Genomic DNA, 26,013 nt, shown 5'->3' with positions numbered 1-26,013 from the left:
GGGGGCCCCCCCCCCCCCCCAGCAGCCGCCCGATGCTGCTTATAAGCAGTGCTCTGGCTGTAACAGACTGGCCCTCTTCTGGACTGATGAGTTTAGTAGCAAACAAAATATTTCTTGTAAATCTCATCTTAAACATTAATATAATCAAATCAAATATAAAACCAAAGCTATTTGCCACTGCCAAGGCATTACCTTTTAATCTAGCTTGATAAAACAAGTTACCAGAGTCGAGAGCCATGATCATAACATCGTAACACGCACCTTCTTAGCAGCAGGTTAACATACATAAATCTGTTTCCTTGTTTTTTTTTTCTGAACAGGTATCAGCAGAAACATTTTTCTTTTATCAGGGAGCAGCATAAACAGTTTATGTTCAGTAGCAAGTGTCCCTGTTAGAGTGATGTGAAATGGTCACCTCACGCACACGCTCGCCGCCGAAGGTGAATTGTCTTGAACTTTTCGTACGCGACACCCAGCACAAATCATTGGAAGAGAGACTGATCCTCGTGTTTGTGAGTTTCCAGAATCTATTACTGTTTACTAAATAGGACATCAACAGGAGGGAATTCGCACGGCAGAGCACCCCCGCAAAACTAGATGAATGCCTATCAGGTAAAGTAATGAATAATTTTAACTTAAGTAAAATAGGCTACAGCTGTGTAGCGCGTAGAAGCCGTCGCCATGGTTACTATCCATAAAACGCCTGGTGTTTACTCGCGGAGTGCTGTCTCCCTTTTTGATCACCGGAGAAAAGAGCAACCCCATGGGGCCAAGCGACTACATTGTGATTTTAAGAACGTTCCTAAGATCGACATCTTCCCCAATACTAATCAGCATTCAGTGTGTAGCTATCCACTTCACTATGGCATTTGTTCGCATGTCTTGCTTTTGTTTATCTACTTCTCCCACATGCTGCATCCAAGTAGTCTGCTGAAGCCTCCCCCCACTGCTTGTTTGGGTGGGTGATTTGCAGGCTGATCAACATCCCACCCCTCCTGTGACCCATGGTTTGATGTGTATTCAGAGCCAGTGAGCAACAGACTTTCAAAATAATATAATAATAATAATAAAAACTGCGTTAATGTGTGATAAAATAATTGTCAGCATTAATTAATAAATGCGTTAACATACCGGTAATATTTTATCACTTCTTTTGTTTCATCAAATGAACTCAAACTTAACATTGACATCAGTCACTGAGTCCATAGACAACTGACTTTTTAAAGTTTAAAAGGAGCAGAAACATGAGCGGGGTTGTGTGTGTGGCTCTCATTCTACCTGCATGGTTCTCCTCTTGGTAAGGGTGATCACGAAATTCTTCCACTCCCAATGCTGCTCCACCACATGGGCAAATATGACATGCCCATTGCCACAGGCCCCAGCCAGCTGGGTGCCGTCTGCAGACCAGGCCAAGCTGAACACACTGCCTGTGTTGGGCTTCTCCAACGCATAGGACCACTGAGGATGGGAGAGAGAGAACAATATGGTTAATGGCTACAGATATTTATCTACAATCTCAAACAATTACCTGGGGTGCAGCTTTGCATCTAGAAACAATGAGAAGTTTAGAGAAGAGAAACGGTGAGAGTCAAGAGTCATGTATTAGTGAATGCGTATGTGTGTGTACGTAAAGTAAACTCTGCTAGAAAGACAGGGGCCCAGTCAGTCAGTCATTGAGCTGTGATGAACTGTGAGACACTGAAGTAGCGCTCGGCCCTGCCAAGTCCAGCACTCGCTCTCATAAACATACACTCTGCTATCCTCATTTATTACATACACGGGGGGCAGGGGGAAAGGGAGGAAGGGGGTGGGGGGGTGGTTATATACAAGCCCCCAAACTGAAGCCAAAAGCTGATTAAGACCCCGCCCTTCTTTTTATAATAAACGTTTTGAAAGACGTAGAGCTTGGGTCTCCATGTCTGCTGCGTTGCGTTGAGTCAGCCAGACTCTGCACTGTTGATGACTGTCAGTGATGGCAAAAGACACAACTGAGAGACACAAAGCCCTTTACAGCATGTAAGACAAGACCTCTCTCATCTGTCCTTGTTTCCCTTGAGGCATCCCTTTTCTCTGTGTAATCTGTTTATTTTCTCTGTTTCCTGCTACTGCTTTTCCACACTCATGTCCTTCACCTCTTCTGTGGAGTATCACGACATTCTTCTGCTTTAATTCAACACAAAAACAGTTGAATCTAGATCCACCAACAGTTAAAAGTTGTTCAATTTGTGATTTTTCAGGAACATCACTCATAAGGCCAGACAGTAGCTACATTAGCAGAGTTAGGTACACTAAATAAGTTTCTATCCCCTCCAAATATAATTTGTTGTGAATCTTTCTGCTATAACTACTGCTGACTTTCTCGCTCAGCCACCAGCCACCACAACCATCAGCCTTCCTCATCCTCACCCGGCCCTCCCTGACCTCCAAGTGGTTGACTGATCTGAGTTGCATTAGGGGTTTCTCAGCTGTGATCTTCCACACAAATACATACATTCACACTATAAACTGCTTATGTAGGAAGAAAAGTGCTAATGTTAGCCCAGTGCTGTCTGCGATGGAGAGACAAGTGTGGTCCAGCAGGCCAAGTGCTGCGGTGAAGTTTGGAGAAAAGGTCTCAGTGTGCTCGCTGCCTCACACACAAGCAGCTGCGGGATGTGAGGTGTGGCGTGAGGTAACAGTCGGCAGGCTACAGGTTACAGGCCCGCTGCTTGGATCTCTCCCCCTCTCCTGGTCTGTCTGCCAGCATCATACACACACGGCTCAGCTGGTTTTGGTCAGCAACCTCCCAGCAGTTAATGTCGTATCAGGACCCAAAATAGTTAGAAAGAAATAGTTAGTTAAATTAAAAGTTAAATTAATTGCTATTTAACTTCTTTCGCTTCTCCTCTCCCTTTAATTTCTGCAACTAAGCTTCCTTACTTAAAAATCCTAAACAGGAATTAGCCTCTCTTTATATATATATAATTTTTTACTTCTTTTTTTCTCTCTCTTTTTCTCAGTCCATCCATGTGCTTGTTCGTGTGCTGCTCCACAGCCAGGCAGCTTGGGCCAACATTTACAATAATGAGAGATGTCATCTATTCTTCGGCTAACATCTTGAGATGGCCCGCTCTGTGTTAAAGCCCCCCAGGGGGAAAGGAGAGGGGAGGGATGGAAGGGAGAAGGATGGATGGAGGGTCAGAGATGCAGCTGAATGTATACACCAGACTGTAATGAAGCAGGACATACGATATCGGCCCGAGGAGCACTGCTGGATCCATGCTTATGTAATGCTTTTAACACATTGAGCCATTTGACTCTTTCTAGAGCCAGCCGGCAAGCCAGCAAATGGGAATATCGGGGTGTGTGTGTGTGTGTGTGTGTGTGTGTGTGTGTGTGTGTGTGTGTGTGTGTGTGTGTGTGTGTGTGTGTGTTAGTGTGTGTGTGTGTGAGTGAGTGAATGTGTGTGAGAGTGGAAGTATAGATGAGTGAAAGAAATGTTAAATACAGTAATTGTGAGGATAAGATAATAGATCAGAGTAATTTATTTGTGTGTGTACAGGGAGAAAGAAATGTGAGCTCAACCCCCTCCCATGAGTGTCCAGTGTCTGTTTTGAAGGTGCGTGTGCATGTGTGTAAAAGAGGTGAAAATCCTCAGGCCTGTCAGAGTTGTCAGCCGGTGTCTGACTATGGGACACAGTAGGATTCTTATAGCAGTCCTGAGATGGTCAGACTGCGCCAGCAGAGGAGAAACCTGGGATATGAAAACCTTTTCCAAAGCAGCATTCAGACCCAAAATCTCTGCATCTCTCTCATTTATTCCTTCTCTCCTTATTGGTAAAGAGTTTAGATGTTTGGATGGCTGGACGCAATTTGAGACTGCATTGAGACTGTTGATCAAATAACTAATTTATTGAAGCAATACTGTCTGACAACATACACATAAATACACATCAATGACAACACCTGTGTTGTGGGATCAGCATCTATGATAAGCACATTTCTGCTACAGTGTCTGAGCAGACGTATGTCATCATTCTGAAAATGCCATTTATTTCTTTTTCAGACAACAAAGCCAGACTTGTATTTTCAGATCTTACAAGGGATGTGAGGACTATTCTGATGATAGGGGAGATGGGGGAGATGGAGGAGATGGGGAGGTGAACCAGTGGCAGTTGGTTTGGCCATTGGTTTTATTGCAGCGAAAAAGGGGTTGAACTCAACTACATACTGCGAACTCTACTGGACAAGGCTGGAGGAAGATTCAAGATTAGTGCAGAGAGACTGTATACAGTGAGAAGAAAGAGCAGAAATGTAAAAGGAGTGTAGTATGGCCAAAATGAAGATTTAGGGGGGGTAAGTGGGATGTGGAAAGTGGGCTTAAGCCTTCATTTAGCTTGAGTCCACTCTCTGGTCACTGAACTTTGTCTGTCCATAATGGGCAGCTTTGTGGTCAGAGAGAAGGTGGCAGACATGACGTGTAGTTCTCAGCTGAGCTCTGGGGGAGAGAGGGGGAGGCCCCCTCGAACTTACAATGAGCTTATACACACAGACCATGTGTGTACATATAGCAGCAACGGATGGCTGTGCATGTAAGTCTAGGCATACACTACAATGCAGACAGGAACACACACGCCCACACATGTACTAATGTGTCAAAAACATGGCAGGAGACCAAGGCTGGTAGTCTTAACACTTGTGATGATCACTTTGAGCACCAAGCAAAACACCCACACATGCATCCTGTGTGTGTTGACATGTGTGTGTTAATGTGACTCAGACGCACAGACGTTAGTTGCATGTAGGTGACAAACCCTGGAGTGCTAAACTGGTAAAACGACCCTTTGGGATGTTGTGGTACCACACAAAATAACAACACTGCACTACCGTATACCATACTTTGGCTGACAGTGTTACTATCTGGATCTCTTTTTGTTTCAGGGGCAGACTCAAGTGATGATCCACAGACCCTGGCCTGGAGCATGCAACCTACCCATAGGCCCACACAGACATGCTGACAGTTCTGCAGACAACAGCACATTTACACACACACACACACACACACACACACACACACACTCTACGAAACCAGAGCCTCTTTAAGGAGTGTGCTTGCCCTCTCTCTCCGCCCTTCTTCCTCCTCCTCACTCTCTCTGCATTTCTCGACATATGTTTACCATTAAGACTGGCAGGTGTTGTGGGCCTGCCCCTACTCTCTATTGTTGCCCTGCAGCCGTAGCCAACATGGGAAGGCCTGTGAAAAGGTTACGTAAAAAAAAGTTACGCTCAGAGGCAAGGACGTTCTTACTCTGAGAACCCCCCAAAATTATAACCCAAACCTGTTACTAAAGGCAAAGCCTACATAAAATATATATTTGTAGTGGAGCATAACTTTAACTCTATCCAACACCCTTATTTAACTTGCTCTGGAGATGGTTATATGTAAGACTTGCCAAGAATATGAAACATTGACTGAAACAACATGCACAGAACAGGCTATCTTGAAAACAAAGCACTGAAAAAGAGAGAAGCAAACAGACTGAGAGGGGAGCAGGGAAAACATTAGCAACACAGTCAAAGGAGAAAATGAAAGCGTGTATCTGTACCACTGGTTTACCCCTTCCCCCTCTCCCTATCTGCACTACCTGAAACAGTGCTCTGGTCTTCATGGCCCAGGCTGAGGGGAATAGGAGTGGGCGGGGGTGGAGATCGGGCCAGGGAAAGGGTTAATGACACATGTCTGGACTAATGGCTCCCAGTGGAGCTATCTGCTGATTCAGCCCCATTACTTCACAAGCATTAAATATGTCTGCCCTGACCGCTCTCTGCTCCCCCCAGCCCCAATGCAAGTCAACAACATGCTAATCAAAATGGGGGGCATGATATTTCCAGACTTTCTATGCTTTTCTATCTCTTCATCTCTGGCACGTCTGTCACACTGAAGCAAACATCTAGGAAAAACTTGTAACATCGATTAGTGTTAATGGGTCAACCCGAGTCTGTGACACTGCTAAAAACCTGCACTTTATGTAGCTACAACACTGCTGGGCATTGGTATAAAAAGATGAGCACAATGATGTACATGTAGTACATATACAGTACTATATAAATAGTAAGAAATTATACTGCAGTAAATATTGACGACCTATTACAGACCTGTAGCCCTATCAAAATCCACTCCTCTCAATTGCAATGTTTTAATATGTCAAGTATAAGTTGTTACATGAAGTTACACATTGCCATGTGACAACAGTATAGACAAGGGGATAGTCCAATGTGTAATCCACTTTAAATGACATGGAATTTTCCTGTGGCCAACATTGATAGTATGAATGAGTGCGATAAACATGTTCAACATCTAAGATCCCGTGGACGCTACAGAGAAACTTTCCTAAACAAAAGAAAACAAATAAAAAGTTACAAAGTTCTACCTACATGTTGAATGACCTTTGCTAACAATTGATTAAAGCCGCATATATCTTGTAAATTTTTGATACTTTTTTATGTTGTAATACATATTGTGGACAAAGGTCTGAAATTAAATCCTTTTCAACCCAACTTTTTACCATCTATGTGTGTTCTGACTGTTTAGCAAGATGAAATTAGAATTTTGCTAGAAGTGGTAAAAGTACTGGTTTCTCTCATCATTACATTAAAGATATTGTCATCAAAAGCCCCAGATTTTTCAAGCCTATAATAGTGTGTACACTTTACACAGGGCTATCTTCTATGTTAGTTTATCACTGGGCTAGTGGGCTAGTGGGAGCCAACTTAGTCCAGGGTTAACAGTCTTACATAAATCAGAACAGATGGCAGACTCTCTACAAAGACAGCTGGCTTCAGTTTGCATGTGTGTCTGTGTGCAGGACAGGACCTGACAGTGCAGGTACAGAGTGTAACTCCATGCACATAATAAACACAACACACATGTCTGAGTGTAATGGACACCAGACATATACAGGCAACTATCTAGCCATAAACAGTCATAGTGTGTGCATGTATGAAAAAGCGGACACAAATCTACTCTTCAAGACAATACCCATTCCCAAACCAATTCTGTATGATGAAAAACTTTGAGTTTGAAAAGTTTGAAAATGAAACTAAAAAAAGCCATTTATTTTGAGGGAAGGAGGAGGTGGTTTTGTGTGAGGGTTCATCAATCTCTCAGCAGATAAGGAGGCCTTGTAAATGTCAGCTTGCACTGACCCCTCCATGGGGGATGGGGTGGACTATAAGGATAAGGACAAGCTGAGCTCAGACCTATGCATGGCTGAGAACTGACTTCTAAGATGGACTACACAATCCAAATCAACCACAGCTTTTCTAGAGATGACGCTGTGACTATGAACCTCATTACCTGTAAATGAATGTGTATGTTTAAATGTGGAGTTACAGTTTTACTCAACCACCAATGTGCTTCAATGCCACATCACTCTGGATTTGATTTCCTATACAGTGACAGTTAATGCTACATTTCTATGCAAGTAATTACTATGTTTATGCAACAACCCTACCAAGACTGTGTTCTTAGTCATTTTTGTAAAGTGCAATGTACACTTCATAAATCCACAAGCAATACCTGAAGATAAATTATTTTTTATGGTAAATGAGTAATATGCTCTTTGGGAGGAAAATGAGGGCTATTTAATGGGCTGTGCTTCATATTAAAGCTTAACCCTCTGTGTCAAATTACAAACTATCAAACCGAATGAGGACTACTTTCAAATGTTCCCTGACACCGCATAGTCTAAACATCTATGATCACACTAGATTAACATACACACATCTACCTGCACACACAGTGAACACTCACAAATTACCTAGGAGCAGCAGACTACCTAGATACAAGTCTCAGGTCTATACACATGAGATATATTGTAACGGGAGAAATTTATAACTCAACCTTTACCCTTTGACGCTCTAGCTCATGTAGGTTTATAAACAAATTAGCAAAAAGCAGTTCTTTAAGGAATTTGTAAGGTTGTGATTGTAAGAACTACAAAACATGCAACCAATCCTGTCAGTAGCACATGTCTAACAAAAGCAATCCTTGACTTCACAAAGAACTTGTGTGTCTTGACTAAAGTGCTTTCCACAATACACAACAAATATACAGGACAACAAAAGTAGAAAGAAGTCAAAAATGTCACTACTCAACTCTGTTGAAGGCCAGTGAATAAAGATAAGTCTTTATCAAGGATTTGAAATTGTCAGGAGTCAGGGCAATTCTTATTTCAACAGGTAAACTGTTCCAAAGATATGGAGCAGCTACTGAAAAGGCTCGGTCACCTTTAGTTTTTAACCTGGATCTGGGGACATTGAGGAGCATCTGATTAGATGACCTCAGTGCTTTGACAGGATTGTGTAGATGTAAAAGTTCTGATAAATAAGAAGGTGCCAACCCATTTAAAATTTTAAAGACAAGCAATAAAATCTTAAAATCAATCCTAAAGCAGAAAGGAAGCCAGTGGAGCGAGGCTAAAACAGGGGTAATGTGGATAAATTATGTATAACACCTTGATTCTTTTTTATCTGTTTTAATTGTGTTTATTATTGATAAACGATCAGGATTCTGCTGTGAGTGTTTTATTGTATAAATGTACTTCATTCTCTATTCCGTTTTATGTGCCTGACTTCCCGTCCAGTTGATCTGCTCTGCACAACATGCTGTAGCCATGGACTGTATAAAAGAAGTGGCCATAGTCATCATGACGTCACCCATTGGTTTGTGGATGCCGTTTTGAATCCTCGAGTTTGGCAGTTTGGCCACGCCATATTGATTTTTTGCAACCAGGCAGGTGACCATATTTGGACGAGACGGTGGCGCTAGCAAGCTTGGTTAGCTAGGTGTTATCTGTTATTCATGTTACATGTGATTTTAACTGGGATGCTAATTTTGGCTAGCTAAAAACAGGCTTAAAACAAAATGTACTTCCTGGAAAAAATTTACAGGCAACTCCTAACAAGCTTGTTCAACAGTACTGGTTAAAGTTACACAGTGCAGTTAATACACTTGTCAGTGCAGTTAATACACTTGTCAATCACAAAGTAGTCCCTTACTAAAGCTGCTTTATTGTCTATTTTCTCCTAAATAGGACCATAATTTACTAAATAAACATCATGCTGTATTGAAGAAGACTTGAAACTAGAAGTAGGGTCATTTTACCATTATTTATAATGGAACAGGACTTCTTCTGGCGGAGGAGTCACCCCCTGCTGGCCGTTAGTCAGAATGCAAGTTTAAGTTACTTCCTGGATGGATTCACTCGTAAAAGCCAGAGGTTGCAGCTTGGCTGCGGCACATCTGGTGGAACCACAAGCATTGTCTAGAATGGCCGTAACCAGCTTCGGCGGCTGTATTGCAGGCAGAACGAGATGCAGCCGTGCCTGGTGAAATCCAGGCTTAATGTACACAGCAAGATAAGCTAGAAATTGAATCTTATTCCTTTGTATTGTAAAGTTATTGCCTGCAACACAATATAATGTAATTTTCCAACTGTTCAAGTACCCAACATACACTAAGTGAACTTACCAGCCCTTTGTGTTTTCTCTGCCTGCAGCACAATAAACCATTTCCATTTTCTGACTCTGCAACAATACACAATAACAATATATATATAATTTAAGCCCATTTCAGCTCTGCAAATCTCTGTATTGTAATACCCACTTGGCTCAGCTAAAGAGATACAGAGGCTGGGCCTGGGACGAGTGCAGAGTGGCACAAGTTGGAGCTTTGGTCGTGCAAGGGGAAAAGGAGAAATAGAGGGGTGGGTGAGCGAGGAGGAAGCAAGACAAACTAGAAGATAGCGAGAGAGAGAGAGAGAGGGGGAAAGAGAGAGAGTAATGATCTACACATGGTTTCATGCTGGAGCCTCAACATAGTAACCATAGACACATGCTGGGGCCTCCTGGGACTCATCAGCAGGACACAGCTGTGAGCTGGACAGCAGAATTCTATTAGCACCAACTATGCACACACACACACACACACACACACACACACACACAGGTAATTTCGGTATTTGACTGTGTTTTGGCATGCTACAAATGGCACAACACATAAGACCCTTTACTCTCCAAGGGACCTAGTGCCCCACTGCTGGTAGGTCTACAATATACTGGATGACTTAGTTCATCCAACGGCCTACACTCATTTTGCCAATGAGCCGAGACAACTTTCTAAGGGATCCCTGCAGACACAGAGAGTTTATTTTGTAAGACACTGACAAGCAGGCCTCTAAACTGTTCTTCAGTGTTATGTATTGCGTGTTGATAATAGATAGTCTAAATTTCATTCTTACATCTTGGCTAGTCTTCTATAAAGAGAAATCACACAGGCCAAGGAATACTGGTTTCATAGAACTTAAACAAATACAGGTATCCACACAGCAATACAAGCACACACATTAAGCTACGTCAAAGCGTAACAACATTCTGATCTATGCGAAAGCCAGCAGAAAGGGGGAGGAACCCTAGGGTGCAGCCAAAATTAAACCCTTTCAAATAATCCTTTTCTGGACCATGGTCCACTGCCTTCAGCCCAGCCCTAGTCCTCAATAACAGCCCTTAATGAACTCTGGGTTGGCAGTAAAGTTTGAAGTGATACCCCAGTAACACACATGCTCTATTTTAGCTTATTTGTGTGCACCACTGAAGCACTTTATTTGCTCCCTGCCTTCGTCATTCAGTATCACCCTCACTCCTTGTACAATTTTATCCGTCTTTCCTCTCTTTCTGCTCCTTTCTCTCTGTGAGTGTGACATGTTTGTCTAGCTAGTGAAGGTAGTGATTTAGTGCCGCTAAGAATGATGACTCTGCCAGAGGGGCTGGCAGGGCACTGTCTCACTGTCATACGCTTACTCCAGCCCGGGGGAGGGGGGGGGGGGGAAAGAAAAAAAGGGAGGGAGGAGAGCAGAGTGAGAGAGAGAAACTTGAGGGAAAGAGAAACCACCATCTTTTATGGAGACCAATCCTCCAAGCCTCACTGCCTAGGCCAACTTTACAGGATATATTGGACAGTTCCACACTACCCCGCCCCCCACCCCTCCAACTGCTCTCTTTTCTCAGCTCTTTTTCAGGCTCCCCTCCTTTTTGGTTTCCAACAAGGCAAGCCTTTAGCCGAACTCTAGAGAGGTGTAAAAGTATTACCATGTCAACAAGTGCCTTTTACTCTAACCCACTTTGTGCACACAGTCACTGGCTCAAACACACACACATGCGCTTGCACAAAAAAATTGGGGTCAATCATCTGCAAGAACGACCTTAGTATACACTGTTCCACAGAGTGTGCCAGAATAAGTTCAGCAACACAGAAAACCAAAGCCTGTTCGGCACAAAGAACCTGGAATACAAAGGAGAAACCATTATCCTCCCATTCTGGTAGGGAAACTAATGAGCTCCTTGGGATGATAGATTAAGTCTACATGTAAGTACTGCATCTTACAGTCTTATGCTGTTCACACACTCTAAACCAAACTTCAACAGGCCTGGCAACCTCAAAATGTGTTTAAAAGTAAAATTATTCCTATAAAAACAAGACAGAAAACGGCAGAGGAAGAGAGCTCTGAAGGGTGACATAGACCCCAATTGCCCTTTTCAGAACTTGTGATCTCTTTCTACCAGTTCACAGTGTACGGAGAGAGCAGGCCTACGACAGTGAGAGAACAGAGAGGAAGAGTGCAGAGAGCAAGAAATAGCATGCAAAAGCACAGATTTGAAAGAGGAGGGAGGGAGGGGTAAAACAAGTGGGGGGGGGGGGGGGGGGGGGGGGGCGGCCGGAGTCGCCCTGCCCAGTTGCCTGGGGAGAAAACTGCTCAGCTGCTGACTCAGGACTCTCTTTGTTTGACAATGCTCCCTCGCTCTTGCTCTCTCTCTCTGACACACTCACGCTCTCAAACTTACTCATCTTTTTTCAAATACTAAAGTCACCATCTTTTCTCAAGTGCACATGCTCTTTCTTTGTCAGACTTATGCAAATAATTTCACTTTGACTTACTTTACAACCACCCCACCCCGTTGTTTTTCCACCCCTATCCTCTACAGCCCTTTTTAAACAGAGATACTGAAATGCGGCCATAAAGAAGACCTGTCATTATGCCGGTTTTGCTTTTTTACACTCAGCCAAACAACGGCAGCATAATACTGCCCCAGTGTGTGATTTTAGATAGCATGCAGGCGTTTCTGGAAGCAAAAGACGCGTGACGTATAACACAACAGCGTCGTCGCCTAGTGTGTCCCATCCTGCCGGCTCCCCCATTTTACACAGACGTCGATTCAGCACTGTTACGACCTCCACTGCCAGCCTAATGGCGGAACAACAATGCCCCCTCCCCATTCAGTGTTTGTATTTTTTATACAGAATGGCAAGAAGGAATAACAGTGCAACATTCCCGTCTTGAACAGGCTATATAAAAAGGGTTTTTTTTTGTGTGTCTGTTTGTCCTACTTCTGCTGTCTTTCTCTTCTTTTGCAGTGACATTTTTCTCCATCTGAACTATACTGTACTAAACGCACCCCTTCTAATGTGATGAAAAAAGATAAAGGCTTGCAGTCTAATAAATCTACAGTGGTTTCTTTTGCCTTTTCATGCTCCACTAACTGTGGTTCACGATCAGGACCAGAACTCTGGCCGTTTTATTCTCTTCCAGCAGCGACAATTTCCAGATGTTGGCCGGACAGCGGTTGGCAGCAAACTGCCAGCACACGCTCAGGTATGCTTCCCAATGAGAGAGGGGGAAAACTGTTAGAGGGACTCCCTGAGAAGACAGGGAACCCTGAATTAGGGAGAAGTTGGCATGTCATAGAGGATGACAGTCAACAGCTAAGAAGAGCCTTAAAAACAACAAACTAATGGACAGTCAAGAATGATAGACTCTCTGAGAGAATACAATGATTGGCAGCTATAAGGATGGCAGACAAAGATCCTATAGAGAGTGAGGCTGCACGTTAAAGAAAGAAAGAAAGAAAGAAAGAAAGTCCAGCTGGACATGGACCCATTCCCAGAGTGGTAGTGCTGAGCAAGGCTCACAAAGACCCTAGGGGGACCCCCCAGACTCACCCAGAAAAAAGGGAGGTAAAGAGGGCCTCGGGGAAGGCAGAAGGGAAAGGGAGCCAAGAGGAGGAGCACTGAGAAGCACAAGGTAGTCCAACACACCCTGACACAGGGAGGAGTGAGGCATGTACAGCAAAAAGAGGAAAGATAGAAAGGGATTTACATTTATCATCACAAAATGGGAGAATTCCCTCTTTAAAAAGGAATGTGTGCTTGTTTCTCACAGACAAAGAGGAAGGAAAATGATATAGGTCAGTCTCCCACTTAAGTTCATACAGAATCGCTGTTAGATCAATGTACAGGCACAAAGTAGTCCGGGTGGGTAGGGAGATAAGGGTAGAAGCAGTTTTGTTTTTCCAAAAACAGTGGAGCTGAAAGAAAATCACAGAGATAATAAATTATTCATTGTCATGATTGCCATTGCATTAAATAACAGTATCCACAAGTAGATACGTGGTTTTAGTGGTGTTAACCAACTCTTGAGAACAATGCTGACATTTTGATCTATAACTTTGATACATCATTTATGACCACTCCCAAAACTTTGTGGGGGTGACAGCTGTTATCACATTGTGGAATATGTCTGTGAATAAGTCAACCAGGTGTGGCCAACATCTACATAGAAGAAGTAGAAGGCAGAGCCCTGAACTTCTTCAGAGGAACAGCCCTAAGTCATTGGTAAAGATATGTGGACGACACATGGGTCAATATTAAAACCTAGAAAGTGCAAGCCTTCACAGAACTTATCAACTCCGTGGACAGTAACATCAAGTTCACACGAGAGGATGTCAGCAACAAGAGCTTGGCCTTCTTGGACTGTGACGTTTACATTAAAGAGGACAAAAGCCTGCAAATTAAAGAGTAAACCCACACAGAGACCAATATTTACTCTTTGATTCTCACCACCCTCTGGAGCATTAGCTAGGGGTCATCAGAACCCTGCACCAACGAGCTGACAACATGCCAACAAGTGCCAAAGCCATAGAGAAGGAGCATACAACACCTGAAGGAGGCGCCTAAAGCTTGTGGAAAGCCGGAAAGCCAGACTGCCAAACAGCCACAAGATCCAGGAACAACACCAACAATACCGGTGACAAAAAAAAAAAGACAATCGCTAAACAGAGGAACATACGCTAACATTTGGCCTTATGTGTCAATGCCAAGCACGGTCGTTCATACATGGCCTCACGTAACTCTGACTGTCGTTACAACAGCCAGGAGCACTAACAAACTAAGTGGTATCAATCACCTTGATAACAACCTAAAAAAGGTTAAATGGTTGGGATTCCCTCACCAGGCAGTCAGAACTGAAGAAACCCCTCGGATGAGAGGCAAAAGCTCTTCAGGTATCTTCAACCAAGTCCAGTTGCCCTTGATTTTAACCTTCCTGAAATACAAAGTGTGGAAGGAAAAATGCAAGCATGTAAACCACTTAGAAGGAGACATTTTATTTATTACACATGACAAGGATGTCTGTAAGAAATAGCTTACCCTGAAACTGAGCTAATATTAAAACCATCTGATGATCCTAACTAGCTTGCCTGTGGTTCAGTATAAACTAAAAATGGGGGAGTAGAAAGAAGAGGGTTGGAGAGTGGAGGGGAATAGAGATGTATTCAGTTTGAATACTCGCTAAGTCCTAAATGAGCATAAACCCAAAAGAAACAATAATAAAAGCTGTGTTCACGCCCTCTTGATTACAATATTCTGCCCTGTTTATGTGACCTTGAGCAAAAACACTGAACTTCAATCAGCTCTTGGGACAATATGGGACAATGTCCGGCTATCCTCTAAGAAAGTAGAATTTTCGCTTAATTTCGACCAAAGAAAATCTTACATAAATATAGTGATTTCTCATCCAACCGATGAGTTTTACATTTTTAAAAAAATTAAGGGGGAGTCAAATATTGTGGAGGAATTGGAAAAGCAAAACCAAGCAGCTATTACACTTATGTATGTGAGCATGGGTGTACAGTAGAAAGAGAAAAAAAACAAGCAAAGGGAATAGAAGGGGGAGGAAAGCGGGGGGGAGGCGGAGAAAAAGAAGCGAGAGGGTGCTCGCCTGGCACAATGAGTCCTACTTGTTAGCCAGTGACAGTGTCAGGGATCGTGACAGGGTCCAGACGCTAGACACCAGCTGCAGCGCCTCGTAAATAGACTGCTGTCTCGCAGGCACATTTGCACGGCAATGGTTGCACACACGCACACACACACACACACACACACACACACACACACACAGGCATGTGGGCACATGCATATACTATGGCAGGCACACAGACAGACACTGACTTATTGTCTCTCCCAAATCTTGTAAAAGGGACAGGGAACCCTTTTGTGCCTTGTGTCCTGTTAAAGCTCCTGTGAAGAGAAAATGTACTCCACACACAAGAACTCAACAAAACTGCAAATAAAATGATTAAACATGTATTAATAATTAAATAACGTATTCAATAATAACTAAATGTTGATGCTTATTGCTTTATGGAAAAGCCAAACAGAACAAAATTTGTGCTCAGTCCATGGGTGTCTTGCTGGAACAGCAAGACTTATCTTTCCTAACACTTTAGCCTCGCTGTAAACTTTGTATGTGTCTGTGTGCGTTCTCTCTCCCTCCACGGTGATAATGAGGGGGGTTACACACTACATCTGTCCTGTGGTGCGTGGAGGGAGAAAATCTGGAGGAAAAGAGTAGGAGAGAGTTGAGCTTAGGACGAGAAGAGAGCCAAGCTGGACGGGAGGTGAAGGGGTTAAATGCGCAGGGCTGATCCTGCTGAGCCAGCAGCAATACGTTAAAGTGCAAGGTTTCATTGCAGCAGATACAGAATGAAACTCCTTCCCATTAGTCACGCTAGTAACTGAAAAGGCTCTTCGCACTGCTTAACACTGCACCGCAAACAAACCACAGCAACTACACAGGTAAAGCCCTTGTAATTGGTTAATAGCTTCTGTGTTTGTGTGTAAACTCACACGCAGAATGACATTGCCGTAATTACAGTGCAGTGACCAAGTGTGCCTTTGCGTACAAGTTCAACTTTTTCTAACTTATGCGTGAGAGGAGTGAGTGTCTTTTCACACGTTGAAAGCGACTCAGATGGAGTGACCTTTGAGGGGGATTTTCTTTTTCTAAACTCTTTTTCTGTTTCTCTTTCCCCCCCATCCTCTTCTTGAGCAAGCCTCCCACGCCATGCTACAGTACACACTGTCTCAGAGGGGCTTAGGGAGGAGAATGCAAGCATACCCTTCCTCCAGTTAGAGCAGGGCAGAACCATAATCATCATAATTGTCATCATCATCACACCGCCTTAACCAAGACACACCACAGCAAAGCAAGTGGTGCAATGACAGAACAATGGAACAAACCAACCATGTAAACAAACCCATAATGGGAGGACGTAAGGTGAATCGGGTCATTACAAAAAATAAAGGAGCAAGTTGTAATTCTGTCTGTTATAGTTTTAATAGCACTATGATTTCTGTTTTTGTTTACACAAAGAAAAAGGCTACAAGCTGGCTTCATTTGAATTATTTCATCAACTCACGACTATAATCTGGCAATTTTCCTCAAACCTATTGATATTCCTGGTTCAGAAAACCAAAATTAAATGGTCAAGGTTAAGAGGTTTCCCCAGTCTCAGTTTGGATGTTCATACTCTACACATTATATTAATGTAACCTCTCCAAAACACATACAAACACACACCTTACTCTTCTGGAGAAGACATGTGTGTTGGCACAGACCTCTCTCCAGCCCATTGGTTTTAGTGCTCCAGAAAAAAAAAGCCATTTGATCCTAATTAAATCAAAATGGAGCATGAAATGCCTGGTGATCAGCATACAAAAACCTAGCCTTGGCTGTTTGTTTTCATTACAACAGGTCTGAAACAGTAATACACGGATGTCTCCACGTAAACTCAAAGAAGCCCTTAACGTCCCACGAGTGCAGAGTGGGGAACTAGTAATATTGTTCCTGGCCAAACACTCAGCAATAATAAAACAACAATTACCATTCATCATTCTCTCATTTCCCTTCTCATTACAACTCCACTTAACATCAGCACCAGGTAACAAGAACATGTGGCATGCAGCCGAATGTGGTTTACAGAGATGAACAATGTATAGAAAGCATAAGGCCTGTGGTGAGCTGCACAATATAAACCATACTGCAATGGAAAAGTTGACAGGGTACCATAGATACAGTATGTTTTAGGGATAATGACTTCACTGACTGCAAAGCATAAATGTCATATTGGTAGATGAGAATAAACAAATAAAATACACAAAACAGAGGCTTACAATATGCGGAAAGAACATGGAGCCAAAGCTCTACAGTTGCATAGCTGCAAAGGTTGTCAGTACAGCTGCAACGATTAGTCATATAATCGATTAGTTGTCAAATATTAAATAAATCGGCAACTATTTTGATAATCGATTAATCCTTTTTTAGTAATTTTTACTTCAGCCTCTCAACCGTAACTAATTTTTGCCTTCTTTTGTCCTCTATGACAGTAAACTGCATATCATTGTGTTGTGGACAAAACAAGACATTTGAGGATGTCATCTTGGGCTTTGGGAAACACTGATCAACATTTTTGACATTTTATGGACCAAACAAAGAATCAATTAAAAGTGTTCGATGTCCTCAAAAAATGATCAAGATCAGGGATTTGTTTAAGGCCTGAATTTACTTGGGAGTGGAGGAGCACACGGACAGCTGCGGATGTGGACGACTTCTGTTTATACTACTTTCTGGAGTCAGCTTGGCAGACTCGTTCCACACATGCGCAGTCGATCGTTTGGTGGCCTGGTAGTGTAGTCGGCACGCAGACCTGTCCGTGCGGTCATAAAAAAGGGGAGGCACGCGGACGTTCTCACAGAGCCAACGCGTACACCCTCTGATGACAATTTTTTCTTCATGCAGACCGTAGCGGATCCTCGCGTACTCGCGGAAAGTATAATCCTTGCTTTAGGGTCAAGAGCATGCATATTTTGTTTTGTGCAGGATTGTGTCATCTAGCATGCTGGATGTTGGATGCCGAATCCGGAGGGGGTTTCCGAAGCTATTAGACCATCTGACAAGCAGATTATAACTTCCCTTAAACCTGCATCTGCATCATTTTATCGAATGACAAGCAGAACTTCTTTCACTGAAATGACGTGGTGCAATCTTTGATAGAACAAAATCATCCATTACCTTTTCACACAATGGCATGTAATTCCCATCACTGTTTTAACAGTCCTTGGTCAAGTGTGAAAGGGGTATTAGACTGAGGAGGGCTAATTACCACCTCTCCAATATGAACAGTTTTGAGTTTCTACAGCTGCTAATTGCCGACATGCCACTGTAGCAAAAGAATAACTTCATATTATTTGATGGCACACAACATGAGGTACTGATGGAGAATAAAGGTTTTTTTTCTTACTCCAGTCTTGTCACAGAGCCGCAGGGTGTTGAAGGAGCCCACAGAAAACACCTCTCCATCTGGAGCCCAGGACAAAGAGGTGACCGGGTAGTCATGAGACGACGAGGAGTAAAGCAGACGGCCAAAGCTGTCCCATACCTATTGAGGGAGGACATGGTTTGAAAGTTAAAAAACAATTCAACACACCGAGACGTCTACAAGTATACTCAAACACTGCCCACCTTATATTTACAGTCTTCTCCACCTGACAGTATGAGGTCATTGACTGAGTTCCAGTCCACCTTCAGAACAACCCCATCATGAGCCTTCCACTACAGAGAGAGAGAGAGGGAGGGAGAGAGACACAGGGGTGGGGTGGGGGGTGGGGGGGGGGGGGGGGGGGGGGGGGGGGGGGGGGGGGGGGGGGGGGGGGGGGGCGAACTCAATTTTATGTCAACACAACATAATGACGTTGATGATCCATACATGACTTCTCTAGCCTGGAAACAAGATGAATCTGCAAGCTCATGTTTTTTAGCTCTGTCAGATCCCATTCAAACAGATTTCCAACCGACCTGATCCAGGTTGGGCCAATCACAACTGTTCATCTAATATGGGATATAGAGGAGTGCCTTTGAGGCACTTTCAAAAACAACCAAGATGGCTGCTGCTGATGTGGACGGTTCTGTTGAATCCGCTATCAAGTCAGTATTAAACCAACTGAATCTCTGGTTTCTGATGGCAAAAACAGCAACACAGACATATCAATGCTACATCATCACAACTTATCTCTGCACGCTGTCGTCTGTTAACATTTTTCCATTGAGTAAACTCCAGAGAGATTTGCAGTTATTCTTGGTCTTGCAGTTTATGAAATGTCTCACATCAGCCTAACTAAGAGTTTACTCTTTACACTGTGTGTAACACAGAGCATAAAGCCTGTCACCAGCCTTATTATGTTCCTTCCTATCTTGCTCCTGCTCTCTCTACATGCCTACTCTCACACGCCTTCTATTTTTTGTACCCCACTTGCTCACTCCATGCACCCAAGGGAAACACATGTGGATAAATACACGTGTGTTGTGTAAGGGAATGCAAATGTCAAAGAGGATCTTTCGGGGGTTCTTTACATGAAGCTGTATGTCAGACTGAGCCCACATAGGTTTGACTCGCATCACTGTGTTGGTCTCAAGGGGGTCTCAAGGAGAGGTGATGAAGTTGGATGTGTGTGTATGTATGTGTGTACACTTCTGCCTGCCCATGCATGTGTGATAATAGCTAAAAGAAAGCAAAGGGTTGAGAAGGCGCACATTAAACCCTCCACTGTTTATCTAAGGTCCCAGTAGCTATTCGGCTTCAAGAAGAATAATAAACAAATGTTTATATGGACAAGGTCTTCAGTGCTGCACCCTTCCTTAATGCAGAAGCACTCAAAGACATAGAGATCTATTGAAAGCAATATATTTCTATTATTTAGCCTTTATATAGCATAACAAATCAATGACGCTACAAGAGCCAAAGGGCCTAGTGATGTCAGGTCATTCGACAGATCAAATCATAAGCAAAATCCACACACACAACAGAAAAACTATCACACAAAGATATCAACAACAGAAAAGACACTGTACATTAGATACTACATAAGTGGCAAAGCAGATAACATGAATGTAGCTACAGAGCCCATAAACTCAAAAAAGACAACTTACAACACTGTGCAAAACTGTAGGGTTACTATAGGGACTTGGTGTGTCCATAGTAATATTGCTTATTACACAGTAATATATTTATATCGAGTCTGTTATGCTATTAATTCAACGATCCATTGGGAAGCTCACATTTTGCCACAATAAAGAAAGAAATCTATCAATTTCACTATATTGTATAAAGATATACTCAGAAGTAAAAATCAACAAATTGCAAAAGCTCCTGTACAGAGCCTGCAAATCTTCCAGTGAAGACAGGAACTGGATAATAAAGGCGCGTGTTGGCTTTGACATATGGCACACATCTAAATGGTAGCCATCTTAACAGCAAAGAAGCTAAATTACAACCTCTGCCTGGCAAACGTTAGTAGTCACAGAATAGGGTATCTCACCTCCCTCAACACTTTACTGGTCATGTGACACATGTAGAAACCATCATCATGTCATTTTGGCTATATGGGGGTGCTCAACCCTGATTTTACATAGAACTACTATATCAACATATAATGCTGTAAATAAAAATGTGAGAAGAAAGAAGCTTTTTAAGTGCATGAATAAATCCTAAATTCTAACCCTAACCCTTAAGATAGGGGGCGTCGGTGTGCACGTGTGGATTAGTTTATGTGGTGGTAGAAGAGTAAGAGAGACAGAGCACCAGCTACGCCGGTGTTGTGCTGAATTGTGTGTGCATCTTGTGGGACGTTTAAATCATTTATAACCATTAATGAACCGCATAACGAATATTATATCATTTTTAAACAGTATTTGTAATAAACCCACGAGGAACCTCGACATACATGCAGTTCTTGGCGGGCATGCACAACTCGACACAAGACCGGTTAATGGCAGGCGAGCAGAGCAGAGAGAAAAGGGTCAACAATAATGACCTAGAATCTATTGAAAAAACGATTTTTCATTTAATTAATCATTTTAAACAAGTTAAGCACATTGTGATGATGGCATAGCAAGTACAGCCAATGTGGCTAATAAAGTAAAAATCATTGACATTAATTATCTATTTACTCTTTATAATTAGAAAAAAATGAGCGTGTGTATAGACCATAATAAAGGTATTGTCCACGTGATTCATGTAGTAACAATTTTTGACAGTTTTTAATTTTATGTCATATACGGTTACCTTTGAGTCAGTAACAGTTACTTACAGGTATTTCAAAAATTTGACTTCTATGACTAATCTTAAGTAACCAATGTAGATGTTTACCTCTTAAAAGAATACATAAAGTGTACCTGTATGACTTTGGCGCTGGGTTGCAGGGGCTTGATGACTAGCTGTCTTCCTGATGTGTAGAGGATTCTGTCTGAGTCTGGACCCCAGGCCACAGAATACACAGGAGACCCTGGAAGATATGCAGAAACACAGGTACACAGCAGATGACTACAGTATTAACCTCAAGCCAAGAGCAATGGATTGGGCGCATAACACATTAGGACTTTGCCTTTTACTTGATATAATATTTCTTTTGTGAATGAAAACTGTGTACGAATGTATCTCTTTGACAAACAAGGAGTTTGTATGAACAATAGCTCCTGGATAACATCAGTGCTAATTCCTCCTTTTAGAAGGTATCATATTCCCTCAAATATCTCACCTCATTCAGCCTTTGGAACACTTAGTATGCAGGCACACCACACCAGCTGAGAAAATCTGCCTAGCCTCTACAATACAGCTTACATGCGCATGTGTGAGGGAAAATGTGCGTGTGCGTGTGTGTGTGTGTGTGTGAGAGTCGGGTTGTGGCTACACGTGTGTGGAGGGGAGAGGGCCTGACATTTAACCCCACTCCAGGTGCATGTGGTTTCTCACAAATGTCAACTGGTCACATGATCTAAATCTGACAAAGGCGAAGAGAGGGGTTGAGACAAGTTCCTCTCTCCTCCCTCTCTCTCACTCACTTCCAATGTCTTTGTAGAGCTCTCTCTTTCTCTCCCTCTCTCTTAAAATGGGTCATAGTAACCAAGAAGAACAGCCTGCTTCTGTAGAGTGTGTGTGTGTGTGTGTGTGTGTGTGTCTTGGAGTCTCAGTGGAAAAGAAGCAACACCTGCAGTGATCTGAGTGCCATGTGGAGGTTGGTGTGTATCAACGCTACTATATACAGGTGTGTTCTGTAGGTCTGTTGGGCAGCCCACCACCCCGCAGAACATTCTCCAAACAGCCAGCTAAGAAAAAATGTTCCTACATACAGGGGCTGAATTGCTGTGCCCCTGCCAGGTTTTCCACAGCACCCGTCATTCAGCAGGAGTGTGCCATCCATTTCCCCAGAAGCCAACTTTTATCCAGCCCCCATCTTTTTTCTGTCCCACAACTGAGAAGAAATATTTAATAAGTCAAACAGCATGATGAATCAATTAATAAGTAAGCCATCTGTAATGTGAATGCTGGATAAAGAAATGTATCATTAGGAGTCTTTTTTATGGCTTTTAATAAAACTCCACTCCTATAAACCTTTGAAATTTTATTGCACTTTTAATAAAAAAAACATAGAACTGGAAGACTAACTCTTGCTTTTGGTTGTACTGGCTGAGCACAATTAAGCCCAACACACACCACATGCATGTTAACACTATCGCACAGCCAAGGAGAGGGAAAAAAAACCCATTTCCTCCTTGATTGTCATTTTAAATGATCTGGCTTCAGTAAAAAGGCGGCTTCAACATAAATGCAAATCTTGCAGATCATTTTGCGAGCATGCAAGCGCAGACACACTTACACGGGAGGGATATGCTGGTAACTGCAACAACCACACATTCACTTTTATAATGCACGCACAATATTATTAAAAAGACTAAAATGAAAGTCTGGAATAGAATTAGGCAACATGTAAAGTGTAGCGATTTATTTGCTACAGCCAAACAGGAGGCAGAAGAGGAGGTGAACGTGTGTAGTAGAGATGGCGAAAAGGAGATGGCTTCCCTGATACACATTAACAAAACGAAAAAGTTCTGTGTCTGTGCTTTTAATCAGTTCTCTCTCTGTCATAAGAGGCAGTCTTTGAGCCAGAAAATCCAAAATAAATCAGTATTGTGTGTGTCTGTGTGACAGACTGAGATAGAGAGGGTGTAATTGGTGTCAGTATGTTGTTTTGTGTTTACTAAACGCCTGCAACTGGTTGGTCAGTGTCTGGCTGCACATGGCTTCTGCTACTGGCTGGCAGCTGTTATGAATGTGACCTGTTTTAAATCGTATCAGTCTAAATCTCACATCGGCTCTTTCTCACACCGACGTTCAAATGATGAGAATCAATATTTATAGATGAGGGCTATACCCACCTTGATTATGCAGTGTCTAGCCTTATTGTTCAGGATATTACTACTGTATTTACAGTTGGTCACAAGTTACTTTATCATGATGGATGAGCTGATAACAGCAGATGAGGCCATTAAGAGTGTACCAGCTTTCATGTGTAGTTTTAAAGAGTTTTGTGAGAGTTTTAATGTAAAAATATTGGCATAGGGCTGAATTCTTTTCAAATACGACACATAGTGGCTTTAAGGTGATAAGGTAAAAACAATGATGTTTACTATCTACTGTTATTATCTAGCTGCTAACTACCTGTTTGTGTGAAAATGATGAGATGCAATCCTACAGAAACACTCACCATTCTGTTGGTCTTTTATTACATGTGAAATACTATCTTACATATAAAAAATAACAATATAGTGTAATAGTGTATAGAATATATTTTGTCTTCAAGAAATCATATTTGGACAAGTGTAAATATTGCTCACACACCGGCATGCAGAGAGTATATTAAACTCATTAAACAGGCAAAAATTGTATACAGTGTAGAGGATGCATGCATAACAAAACCATTTGCTCCGCGTTGCTTTTTTTCCATACATTTTTGGTTAAGCGGTCATATATAAATCACAGATAGCAGCTTCACACAAATATGTAGCTTAAATTCAGTGAAGTAAAGCAAGGGTCTTTCGCCTTACCCTGGTTGGCTAGTGTTGAGCGTAACATCCCACTTTTTGACCAGATCTTGATCTGTCCATCTTCTCCAGCTATTAAAGACAAAGATTAAGTGGACCTCAAGGATATAAACTATTTAATTTTGATGAAAAATATATAGCAGGCAGATTAAACCAGTATTTGTTCAACGGTAATAAAAATATGTATGTCCCTGTCATCTTTACCTGTGATAAGTGCAGTCCCATCGTAGTTCCATCTTCCAGCCAAAACAGCTCCTTTGTGTGCTTCAACACTCTTCTCAATGCGCCCTATCTTGGAGGCCAGGTGGAACTTCCCTGTGAACAGACAAAAAGAGGCTTACTGTATTGCCACTCTCAAGGCCTGGGTGCTTACGATCTATAATTCAGAACACTAGTGTCTGCTGTAATTCCCTGCTACTATGTGGATGTCTCTTTTCCATCTCTTCTACACAGAATACAGAGACCAGGGTTTCATTAGTTTGAGTGATTGAGGTTGCTGCGTGAGGCAAATCAGCCAAACTATTTATTTATTTATTTATATATATATATATTTTTTTTTTTTTACAGCCAATCCAGAAAAACAGTGAGGAGAAATAATTTACAAAGTATATTAACTATCATCCCCTAACACAGATCCTTATCAACAATTATAAACAAAGCTATATTTTCTCCCTCCAGCTAAATTACAAACTTATAGCATAAAGGGTATAAGTGAGGCTGAAGGGTTTCTGTTGATTAAATCAGGGCAATTTTCTATTTCCTAGACACGAAGGGTGATCAGGCATGGAGACAGTTATTGAAGACGCTAGCCTAACATATACTTTGTGGCAGTGCGTATTAAAAAATTCTGAATGTTCTATGTAATTTCTGGCGGCCTAAAACTGCAAATCAGCATACTGCTGCTCTCTCCCATTTCTAAATTTGGACATCCCAACAAAAGTGGATGTCACTGGCCCAGCAGGTACCGAGTATAACAGGAATGTGCAGCTGTACTTAAGGACTTATAATATCTTTTTCTTTTACATGTGCACTCACATCAACAGTAATTATCTTTGTAGCCAAACATTCTGGGTACAATACCTTTGGTTTGCTCATTTTTTTGTTTGCTTGTTATCTGGGAGGTGTTTTTTATGATTCCATGTCAACACATTAACCCTTTGCTATTTACTTTTTAAAATGGTTTGTTGAGAAATTCTTGACAACGCATTTGTGTGAAATATATTATGACACCACATTGTAGTTACACAGGGTAAAAGAGAATGAGACTTTTGTTCCAAAAAGAAGGCCCAGCGATATCCTTCATTCTTAATTTAGTGCTCTTTGGGACAAATCTACTTCCATTCCACAAAATATCCTTTCTAGTAGAATGGCAAATGAGGCATCTAAGCTATGCAGTGGTGCTTAGCCATGGAGAAATAGTAGGCATCCAAAATTAATGTATTCTTAACTAATTAGATGTTCAATATTTAGTTTTGAAAGCAGAGACAGAAAATAGCAATATATAATGTAACACAAAAAAACTATTTTTCATAAAATGTTAGTGACTGGAAAAAAGGTCAAACTGCACAAGAACTATACAAAAAAACAAGGTGGGGGAGGCTGAATAATCAACTAAAGGTTAGGAAAAGCCACAACATTAATATGGAGTCCTCCATACAATAAAACCCTGGCTGTTGGACTGCTTCTGCTACATCTATATCATACAGACCTTTTAGAAAATGTTAAACACCTTCTGCAGAATCCAGATTTAAAAATTAGCGCCGAAGTATTTCAGTGCACACCATAGTTACAATAAATAAAACTGTGTGGTCTATCATGTTTTTGCTTTCAATAAAAAACACAAATTTATTTCAAGCAAGAAATTATAGCAATACTGATATTTGTTTCACTGTAACACGGCAAGAAGCAGAAGAAAGTTGCAAAA

General features: G+C 42.0%; 1 protein-coding gene across 2 annotated transcripts in view; it reads right to left on the bottom strand.

The window, feature by feature from the left end:
* ift80 (intraflagellar transport 80 homolog (Chlamydomonas)) overlaps window positions 1-26,013 on the bottom strand; it is a 40,897-nt gene that overhangs the window by 12,008 nt on the left and 2,876 nt on the right. For both annotated transcript variants that reach the window (XM_046073101.1, XM_046073100.1), the window contains exons 4-9: window positions 24,294-24,404; window positions 24,093-24,161; window positions 21,384-21,493; window positions 18,675-18,764; window positions 18,454-18,591; window positions 1,279-1,458 (exon numbers count right to left, since the gene is read on the bottom strand). In XM_046073101.1, the coding sequence (XP_045929057.1) occupies window positions 1,279-1,458; window positions 18,454-18,591; window positions 18,675-18,764; window positions 21,384-21,493; window positions 24,093-24,161; window positions 24,294-24,404 (698 nt within the window). The remainder of the gene's footprint in view (window positions 1-1,278; window positions 1,459-18,453; window positions 18,592-18,674; window positions 18,765-21,383; window positions 21,494-24,092; window positions 24,162-24,293; window positions 24,405-26,013) is intronic.

The sequence above is a fragment of the Micropterus dolomieu genome, linkage group LG17, assembly GCF_021292245.1.
Source record: "Micropterus dolomieu isolate WLL.071019.BEF.003 ecotype Adirondacks linkage group LG17, ASM2129224v1, whole genome shotgun sequence".
Classification (NCBI taxonomy): domain Eukaryota; kingdom Metazoa; phylum Chordata; class Actinopteri; order Centrarchiformes; family Centrarchidae; genus Micropterus; species Micropterus dolomieu.
Note: the sequence above shows the minus strand (reverse complement) of the source record. Positions and strands in the feature narration are given on the sequence as shown.